The sequence below is a fragment of the Plecotus auritus genome (assembly GCF_963455305.1).
Source record: "Plecotus auritus genome assembly, chromosome: 7".
NCBI lineage: Eukaryota > Metazoa > Chordata > Mammalia > Chiroptera > Vespertilionidae > Plecotus > Plecotus auritus.
In genome coordinates, this window is record NC_137774.1 from 11,601,362 (window position 1) to 11,611,823 (window position 10,462).

The following is a 10,462-nucleotide window of genomic DNA, read 5'->3' on the forward strand; positions in this document are numbered from 1 at the left end:
ATCTACATCTACGTCCCGGGCATAATTTGGAAGTTGCACTAAAGAAAATATTTAATTTACTGTTTACACATTTTGTTCTTTTCTATTTGTTTTAGTTTTAAATTATTTTATTATATTTAAGTTTAATTTGAAAGGCTTTTGTACCTTTCCTTTGTTAGGCAATTTTATTTTGCCTTTGCCATCTTCAGTATAAGGTATGTTATTGTGCTATGATTCCTCCATTTTTTGAAGTTTCAAATTATAATAATTAGTGCTTACATTCTTCTTGTTAAAATGTTTGAAATGAATAAAACTATTGAAATAAAAAAAAAGGCCGTACCCTTTCATGTAATGATGTTTACTTTGAATTTATATTAGTTCACACAAACACTCCATCCATGCTTTTGTTCCGGCCCTCCGGTCCAGTTTAAGAACCCATTGTGGCCCTCGAGTCAAAAAGTTTGCCCACCCCTGGGATAGAGCATTGGCCTGCAGACTGAAGGGTCCCAGGTTCGATTCTGGTCAAGGGCATGTACCTTGGTTGCGGGCACAACCCCAGTATGGGGTGTGCAAGAGGCAGCTGAATCGATGTTTCTCTCTCATCGATGTTTCTAACTCTCTATCCCTCTCCTTTCCTCTCTGTAAAAAAATCAATAAAATATATTAAAAAAAAAAAAAAAGAGTGTTGTTTGGCACCAGAAAGATTTTAGGCGAACATGTCTCTTCCGTTTTCACAGTCCCCATCCTTCCTGTTGTCTTACACCCTCCTCACTTCGCTCATTTATGTTACTGGCCCAGACCTTTAGCCATCCAGCTTGCCACTCCCTGATTTAAACTAACACCCTTTTAAACTAAGGCTTAGGTGTGTGGGTAATAATAACAAGTTAACTTTTATTGACCACTTACTTTGTGCCAGGCATGATCTTAATACTTACTTTACCCTATTGGGTGGATACTTTTTCGACTTTTTTACAGACAGGAAACTGAGTTTAAGAGAGAAACTAACTTGCTAACTCACAGAGCTAGTAAGTGCTTTGAATCTAGGTGTGTTAGACTCTAGTAGTCTACTAAACTATGACTAGATCAAGGAGGACATTCCAGGAAAAGGTGACCCAAGCTAGGGAGAGAAGGTATATCATGTCTGTGGATGCAGGGCATTGGAGAAGGCAGCAAGCTGAGGTGGGGAAGGCTCTGAACATGGGAGATAAAGGTATTGACTTTTGGGTATATTGAGTTTGCCTACTTTGCTCCCCCGCCCCCGCCGCCCCCCCCCCCCCCCCAGTATAAACCTGGAATCCTGCAAGAGCCTCTTTACTGGTCTTCCTCTTCCCCTTTCATCCCTATTCAGCTCAATATACTAGTAATTCTTACTTTCAGCAGTGCGATCATTTGGGAGTGCAAATAGATCCTCTGTGACTCGACCCTGTTTAAAATCCCTCTCGGACCTATCCTTGCACTGAGGATAAAATCCAAAAGCTCTAACATGGTCTTTCAGGCCCTGCCTCCGCCCACCTGTCGAGACCTGCTTGTCCTCTTCTTCCCATTGCCCATGTTGCCGTAATAATAACTCTGGTTAATATGAAGGCTCCACTCATACTTGGTCTGGCCATTTTCATCCTTCAAATCTTATTCAGCTTAAATGTCATTTTCTCCAAGAGGCCCTCCTGACTCCACCTAGGTAAGGTTTCTCTGTCCTCTCTCATAACAACCTCATCTTTGCAGAACTTAGCACGCTACGTGATTGCTGTGTTTGTGTGTTTACAGATTAAGGTCTGTCTGCATCACTAGACTGTAAACCCCTCACAGGGACATGGATTGTATTGGTTTCCCTCATTGCTGTATACGCTTGTTGAGCACAACCCTGCTTATGTTAAGTTTCCAATAAGTGTTTATAGAATAAATGATGAATTAACAGGTGGGTCAGAGCCATATCTTCTTTTTCTTGGGTGGTACACGGCACACAGATGTGCTCAGTAGACATTTGAATATATTTTGACAAAGATTTATTTCCGCTTAAACTTTATTGGTTTGGCTTGTCTAGGGTACCCAGGAGCTGAGTCAGTGAAGGGCAGAGTCCAGTCCTGAGCTGGGTTTAGTCAGAGTCACTGAATCCTGTGGAGAGTAGAGAGAGGAGGGGACGTGGTGGGGAGGAGGGTGGTTATCAGCTTGGAATCAGCAAAGTAAATTTATCCTGGCACCCAGCCATAGTTCAACTGCTCCTACCTCCAAAGTACCTTTTTAATTATAAATAATCAAAATGATTCAAAAAGCACAGAGCCTGTTACCCACCTTCCTATGGAGATTTTCTCATACCCTCTTCTCTATTGCTGTGGTCACATTCCTCCCACCCTCTTATCCCCCTACAGGGAGTCCTCCCAAATTGGTGCCCTCAGTCCTTCCCTAGCTCCCCAGCATGAAGTCTAAATCAGCGGTCGCCAACCGGTGGTCAGTGGTCCACAAGGTCCGAAAGGTTGGCAACCGCTGGTCTAAATGTCTTTTGGGCCCTAACCAGTTTGACTCAGTGGATAGAGCGTCGGCCTGCGGACTGAAGGGTCCCAGGTTCGATTCCGGTCAAGGGCATGTACCTGGGTTGCAGGCACATCCCCAGTGGGAGGTGTGCAGGAGGCAGCTGATTGATGTTTCTCTCTCATCGATTTTTTTAAAATATATATTTTATTGATTTTTACAGAGAGGAAGGGAGAGGGATAGAGAGTTAGAAACATCGATGAGAGAGAAACATTGATCAGCTGCCTCCTGCACACCCCTCACTGGGTATGTGCCCGCAACCCAGGTACATGCCCTTGACCGGAATCAAACCTGGGACCCTTCAGTCCACAGGCCGACGCTCTATCCACTGAGCCAAGCCGGTTAGGGCTCTCATCGATGTTTCTAACTATCCTCTCCCTTCCTCTCTGTAAGAAATCAATAAAATATATTAAATAAATAAATAAATAAATAAATGTCTTTTGGTTTCTGTGCCTGGGTGTCTGCACTTGAAATGAGTGTTCTGTCTCACCCTTAGTGGATGGGTCTCTCCATGGTGTTCAGCTGTCCCTTTCTTCTAGGGCATAATAGGTTGAAGGCCTCCCTAATAGTGATATGGATCCAAGGATCACTGAGACCAGCAGCAGCCTCGGGGAAGGGCATCATGCCTCCAACTATAGGGGCTCCATCACTGGGAAGGTGCCACAGCACAAAGGTACAGAGGTGGAGCTGAGAATAGGATGGGCAGGTCAGCTGGGGTGGGCAGGGGAGGGGAGAGAGCATCTCACTGGAGGAGGTTGAGAAAGAAGGGCAAGCAGTAATAATAGCTGCCACCATTACTGAACTCTTACTATCTACAGAGGTTGCTCTCAGCTTTTTCCTTACGTTATCTTTTTTTTTTTTTTAATATATTTTATTGATATTTTGCAGAGAGGAAGGGAGAGGGATAGAGAGCTAGAAACATCGATGAGAGAGAAACATCGATCAGCTGCCTCCCGCACACCTCCCACTGGGGATGTGCCCGCAACCAAGGTACATGCCCTTGACCGGAATCGAACCCGGGACCCTTCAGTCCACAGGCCGACGCTCTATCCACTGAGCCAAACCGGTTTCGGCTCCTTACGTTATCTTATTTAAAACTCACAGCAGCCCCATGAAGTGGTTTAAATAGTGCCGATTTTCATGAAAACAACGAAGTTCAGAGAGCCTGAGATTTGGCCAGCATATGTTGGGTTGAAGATTTGAACCTGTGTCAGACCCCAATCCTCAAGCTTATAACCACCGCACAAGACTCCGAACGCCTCCCTTCCGCCACCTGAGCCTGCAGAGCTCCGTCTGATCCACCATCCAGGCCAGCAGCTCTTGAATCAGTGAGTCCTTTAGCAAATCCTCTTCACTGGGCTTCGCGGGTGGGGAGCTGCAAAGGAGAAAGCCTCAGGCAGGCGGCTGTAGCCCGGGCCCCACCCAGAGAGAGTAAATACGGGACCGGGACTCCGAGGGAGGGGGTGGGGGAGGGAGGGAGTCAACACAGCTGCCTCTGGGTTACCTCAGCTTTTAAAACGCCAACCCTGTCTGCCTGCCAGTGTTCAATACAGGCAAAGCCAAACAGAATTCTGGAGGGGCACATCCCACCCTCCACCTCTGCAAGTATCCCAGAATGCAGTCCGAACCCCCAAGAGATTATCTGGGGGACATTGGCTCTTCATAATGATCTGTGTCGTAGATTCCTCAGCTTCCTCAGAGGCGGGTAACTGACTTTAGGGGGCTGGCCGTGGGACAGGACGGTCCCAGTTCTACAAATGGCCTTCCTGGTGTGTGGCAGGGAGAAGTGGGGAAGCCGGTTCCTGAGGTCTCTTTCGCTGCCCTTCTACGACACACTAAATCATCAATCTCAGAAACTCTGGCCCCCAAACCCCTCCCAGGCACCCCGCCCCCATTCCGCCCAGGCTTCTCCCTTAAGCTCAGGCTGACCTCCGAGAGTTCAGCGAAGACCCCTCTTTGAACTCCGAGTGGAAGGGGCTGCTTATCTGGGGCCTGGCCCCGCTCTGGAGTCCGGGAGAGGGAACAATGAGGTGGGGGTGGGTCAGGAGGCCCCACCCTCCTTCCCCTGTGGGCTGACTCACCCCTGCTGCTCCCTGGCCTCCTTCTTCCTGTTAGATTGATGGGCCAGCTCTAGGGCCTGGGCCTCCCTTTGAGTGATGTTGCGTTTCCAGCTGGTAAGATAAGGATTAAGGAGTGGGTGGCAGAACAGAGGGTACCTCTTTCTTCCCTCAACCTCCTCACCGCTTGTCTTCAGCTGCTGGTGAACAGCTTTCCAGAATCGACCATGCCGATCAAACAGTGAGGGAAGGGAGAGATTTGGCAGAGAGAAGGAAGTAGGACGAGGGCAGTTTTATTCTATTTCCAAAGTCTGAAGTGGCCACCACCAGAAAGTCACTGGCAGCAGCTCAGCTTCCCCTGCCTTCATCCGCAGCCTCCTGGGAATCCTCGGTGAGCCCCACACATCTTCACCGACCCTTCGCCTTGGGAGAAAAGGATTGGGAAGGTGCCCTAGTCCTGCCCCCACACTGGCCCGCTGCCCACAGCAGGGCCGCCACGGAGTCCAGCTCCCTATCGTCGCCTAAGTGAAAGGCGCCACCTGGAGTTGTGCATCGCAGGGCCCTGTGGGGCCATGATGGCGCCTGGTCTGAATGCAGGAAGGGAGCGGGAGGCTGGGGACAGGAGGGGCTTGTGCGATGACTCACTCCTTCTTCTTCCCCTTCTGTGCCAGCAGCCAGTCCACAAAGTCTTGTTGGCGGATCTTGTCCATGGCGATACTGTAGTCACTGATGAAAGTCCCCTCGGCATACCTGCGGCCTCGAGGTGTAGAGCCTCTGACCTTCAAGTGGACTCTGAGGTGCAGGGAGGGGGGAGAGACAGAAACCAGGGTGCCATGAAGGGGCAGGGTTGAGGGGGTTCACCATCCTGGCATACGGGATTGTCGCTGACAGGAGGCCGACATGTAGAAATGAACCAGCCCATTTCCTGGGAGTCTGTTTCTGTGGAGACACCCTCTTGGCTCTATGTTGAGCCCCTTGGACTTTATTTTCCGCTGAAAGGCCCACTTCCTGCATCCTTAGTGTGTGTGGCTCTGGCTTTGGGCGAAGAGGGATCAGAGGGCCCCCGGATCCCAAAGGACTGGCTCCCGGTGCCTTCCTTTACTCCTCTGGCCCTGGCCACACCTGGTTTAGGTCTTTGGTTCCCAGTCACTACTGATAATATGAGCCCCTATGCTTGAGGCAGGGCCTCTAATAGCCCTTTAATACATACACTCATCAATCCTCACAACACCCCTAGGAGGCAGACACTAGCCATACCCCCTCTTTGTGAATGAGGAAACCAGGGCGCAGAGAGATTAGCTTAGCGCACAGCATAGGTGGCAGGCCCAGGGTTCACCCCCAGGCAGTCTGGGCCCAGGTCTGTGTTCTTAACTTCCGCATGACGTCGTCTCTCCTTGTACATGTCTCTGACAGCCGTGCCTCAGCTTTACATCACTGAACTTACATGAGCCTCTAGCTGTCCTTGCATCCAAGAACGCCCAACACTTTACTCGGAAAGGTCTCTCTTGGTCCCCAAAACACAGAGCCCCCTGCTGTGCTCCTTCCTAGCACTCTGCTTTTCCTCACAGAACTCATGAGAGTTTGCAGCTCGCCTCGGTGATTCTTTGTCTGTTTTCCCCTTGGCCCTGTATGCGCCATGAGGGCAGGAGGGCTTTGTGGACCACTCTTCACATATATCTCCTGCACCTGTACACAAGGCGAGGGGGGGGGGGTTCCTTTATCAAGTTAGATGATCCAAGGCTCTCCTGAATGAATGGTTGAGGGAGGTGTTGCCATCTGCTTCAGATGCTTAGCCACTGAGAAGGCCTTCCAGAGACCTAACCAATAGCTCATGAGAAATACTCTCTGCTTCTGTCCTCTCTCTGCTCGCAGACTGCTGGCAGATTTTCCCCTGGAGCTTCTTTCCTCTTGGCCCAGGATTCCTTCCTTTCTCACGCCTCCAAGACCAGAGCCCTGTCCTCCCCACCCCCCTCCTCAGCAGCGGGGCCCCTCCCTCCTCTCCCCACCTGGAAGGACTCTCTTCCTTATCTCCTAGCACCACTGCCAGGAGCAGGGACACCAGCAGCAGAGAGATCTTCATGGCCACCATCTTCCAAGGGTTATTCCTGAGCTAAGAGAGAGCAGGAGCAGGATGAGGGGGAAGCACTGTGTGAGGGAGCAGTCAGCATGCCTCAGAGCTGTGGGGGTTCTGAAAGCTGGGGGGCACTGAATCCTCTAAGAGGCTGGAGCAGGATCTTAGGGAGGATGGGGAGTCCTGGGCAATACAGCTAGTTAGTAACTAGAAGGATCAAGGAATCTGGCCAAGAGGTGAGCCTTCTTTTTGTTTTGTGCTTAAGTGGAGTCTGAGGGGCGGAGGGGAGGAGGAGGGTAAGGAGTGGGGGGTGCTCCAGGCAGGAGGAAGCAGTGGGATCTGTGTGCCTGGACAGCCCCCCTTCCCGGCTCAGTGGCTAGACATCATAGGCATGTGGTTTGGCAGGATTCTCCCCTCAGAGCCCTCCAGAGTTCATACCAGCCAGCCTCCCAGCTCTCAAACTGGCTTGTCACCTAAATCATCACAGCCCTCTTGCCCGAAGTGAAAACCACACGTGGAACCATCCCCTTCTGCCTTCTCAGACTTCACTCTCTCCATCCAGGGAAGTTCTTTCTGAGATCTGACCCCTCTACCCAGGGCTGGCCCCTGCTTCGTCCGGGGTGTGGTGGTGGTGGGGAGGGGGGTTCTTCAGTACAGGAAGAACAGTAAGTAACCTTCTTCCCAGGCCCTAAAAACCAAAGCTAGGCTAGACATGTGCGGGCAGCAAGACCTCGTCTTCCTGCCTTCGTCACCTGGGGCTTAAAGGAGCCATCAGAGCCGCTGTGTTATTTCTTATGGACAGGAAAAGAAAGGGGGTGCCAGGGTGCTGAGCTCCTCGGGGTCCCAGGTCCGCCTCCCTCCAGTGTCCCTGTCCCAGCTGCCCTCTTACCAGTTGTCCTTTCCAGAAGGGCAGGGTGCGTCTCTTCTGGCCCTGCGGAGTCTGCCTCCGTGACTTCTGCCTGCCGTGCCTCCTTTATATCCAGGCACCGAAGACCCTCTGATTTGCCTAAAAGCATCTTATCTCAAGAAGTGAAGCCCACAGCTCCTGCCACATTAAGTCCATTTTACACGTAATAAAGTTTCCCTTTCCACCTGAACTGTGCTAATTGGTGATTAACATTTGGGTATATCCAGCCGCTGTGTGGAGCCTGCCCACGGGTAGGGTGCCTTAAGTGCCCCCTTTTTACTTCCCCCTCCCTTTTGGGCCCAGGGCCCAGTATTCTCCTATTCTCCTACCCCCCCCCCCATTTCCTTTGCTGGTGTCCTCCGTTAGAAAGGATGCCCTCAGGGAGGGCAGACTTGGGGAGGGTGGCAGTAGCTGGGGAAGGAAGACACTCTCAGAGGCAATAGGCTACTTCTGGGTGGGAAAGGGTGGGGTGCAGCCATTTGAACCCCAGCTCTGGCTAGTGGCCTACAGCATTGGCAATGTGGCAGTGTCCCCATTGTGACATGTAGGAGGGTGTCCCAGCTGGCTGGGGAAAGACTGGGAAATCAGGGCAGTGGACGGAGGGAATGGGAAGGATGGAAGTTCCCTGGGGGTAGCTGGGGGAGCTGAGAACTTGCACTCAAGCTGGCTTTCTTCTTAGGGGCAGGGGAGAGGAGAGGAAGGAGGCACATTTACACCGTGGGAACTTAGAGGGAGATGGAGCAGCCTCAACTCTATTATCTATAAAGAGTGATAACTCTCCTGTTTAAGAGCAGTCTGTGGTCCTGTCTCTGCCATCAGACTGGGGACCCCGAGGCCATGCTGAGCGGATCCTTCAGACGGAGGGGGCTCTCTGAGCTCTGAGCGCAGGGGTGTGAACCAGGGGCTGCACCTTCTCCATCCTCCAGAGCAGGCGTCCTCCAACTGCGGCCCGCGGGCCACATGCGGCCCGCCGAGGACATTTATCCGGCCCGCCGGGTGCCACTGCCTGTCCTGCTTAGCAGCCGACTCGTCCCGGGCCCGCAGTGCGCATAGGAATTTGTTCATAGTTTTTTTTTTTTAAACTATAGTCCGGCCCTCCCACGGTCTGAGTGACAGTTTACTGGCCCCCTGTTTAAAAAGTTTGAGGACCCCTGCTCCAGAGGCATGCTGAGGCTGAGGGCTGGGTCTGCCCCTCAGACGGAAGACTCACTGGGGTGCTCCCTTTGCCTCTCCTCTCCAAGTGCTTGGCGCATGGCTCTGTCCAAGGGGCTCTCAGCCTAGCAAGCCCAGAACCAGACTGCATTTTGGGCGGGGCCCCAGGGCCTTCTTTCCTGGCCTCCCCTCTCCCCTTGCCGGGGGTGCTGTAAGCCGCAGCCACTGAGCCCACGCTCTGCCTATAGCTCCAGGGCCTAGGAAAGGCCACTTTCTTTCCAGGTGAACGCCCCTGCCCGGGGCAGCTTCAGCATGAGGTTAAGTGCTTGTGTGGGATGAGAGGGAACTGGGCCAGAAGGGCCACTCACCTCTGCTTCCTAGAAACCTTGCCCGCCCACCACCCGTTTCTCACCACCTAGAAAAACTTCTCTCTGTGCAAGCTCTCCAAACTCCATCTCCCAGCTACCAATGGGCAGAGATTAGCCATCCAGTCAGACTCACCCTCCAAAGGTTATGTGGGGGCTGCTTGTGATCCTGCTTCCTGTTGAACAACACACTTAATGGGTTTGTGTCAAGACCCCAGAGGCAAAGGATATCCAAGAAGGGTGGGCATCACTTCCTAGTTTGATGCCAAACCAGAGTCAGGAAGGTTCTATGATGGGTCCTGGCAGCCCTGAGCCCCGCCTCGTTTTCTGTGGATTTTTTTTGCGGGGGTGGGCTGCTCAGGCCAGCTGTGCTTTTTTTTTTTTTAAATCCTCACCCAAGGATATGCTTTTTATTGATTTTAGAGAGAGAAGAAAGGAGAGCCGAAACCGGTTTGGCTCAGTGGATAGAGCGTCGGCCTGCGGACTGAAGGGTCCCGGGTTCGGTTCCAGTCAAGGGCATGTACCTTGGTTGCGGGCACGTCCCCAGTGGGAGGTGTGCAGGAGGCAGCTGATCGATGTTTCTCTCATCATCGATGTTTCTGGCTCTCTATCCCTCTCCCTTCCTCTCTGTAAAATATCAATAAAAATATATTAAAAAAAAAAAAAAAAGAGAAGAAAGGAGAAGGGAGAGAGAGAAGCATCCATGTGAGAGAGAAGCATCGATTGGTTGCCTCCCATATGGGTCCCAACTCGGGGATTGAACCCACAGCCCTTCGGTGCAGGGAATGACGCTCCAACCGACAGAGCCACACTGACCGGGGCCCAGTTGTGCTTTAAGTCCCCACCTACCCCCTCTTGGAGGAGACCTTTCTGCAGCGCCCCCTCCCTGTTTCCTTGGATCTCTGGCTCTCATGCCATGCAGTGCAGTGGTCAGACTAGGGAGAATGTGGCCTGGGCCCTTGTGGGGAGAGGGATGTGGGGAGGACCTGTGGAGGAGATCAGAGAAAATGCCAAACTCCCAGGGGAGCTCACCCCACCCCCAGGGCATATTGGGAGGCCAGGGAATGGCAAATAACAGCCTTGAGAAGTTTCTGGGGATGAAAAGGGCCTTCTGGACTTGATCAAATTCGTCCAATAAACCCCACTGGCAACTTGGCCAGCCCAGTCATGCCCCGGTGAGAGACATGCGCTGGTGCAACGGTGTGCAGAATTCAGTGCAGTGTGGGCGGGTGGGGAGGGGACCCTCAGGAGGTGGCAGAGCCCCAGTCTATTTCCAGGATGTGAGGGGTCAGAGAGGACACGGGGATGGGGAGGCAGGAGGATCCCTCCAACCAGCCCCAAGCCCAGATACTAAAGCTGATGGCCCAGACAGTGAGAGCGAGTTGGGAGGTGGGGGTGGGACTGT

At 52.2% G+C, this 10,462-nt stretch overlaps 1 protein-coding gene across 1 annotated transcript; it reads right to left on the reverse strand.

Annotated features, from left to right (window-relative positions):
• Positions 1-3,735: 3,735 nt before the first annotated feature.
• Positions 3,736-6,651, reverse strand: GIP (gastric inhibitory polypeptide; the record flags this gene model as incomplete). Its single annotated transcript, XM_080681159.1, has 4 exons — positions 3,736-3,880; positions 4,587-4,676; positions 5,208-5,354; positions 6,569-6,651. The coding sequence occupies 4 exons, from the start codon at positions 6,649-6,651 to the stop codon at positions 3,736-3,738; spliced, it is 465 nt and encodes a 154-aa protein (XP_080537285.1).
• Positions 6,652-10,462: the final 3,811 nt, after the last annotated feature.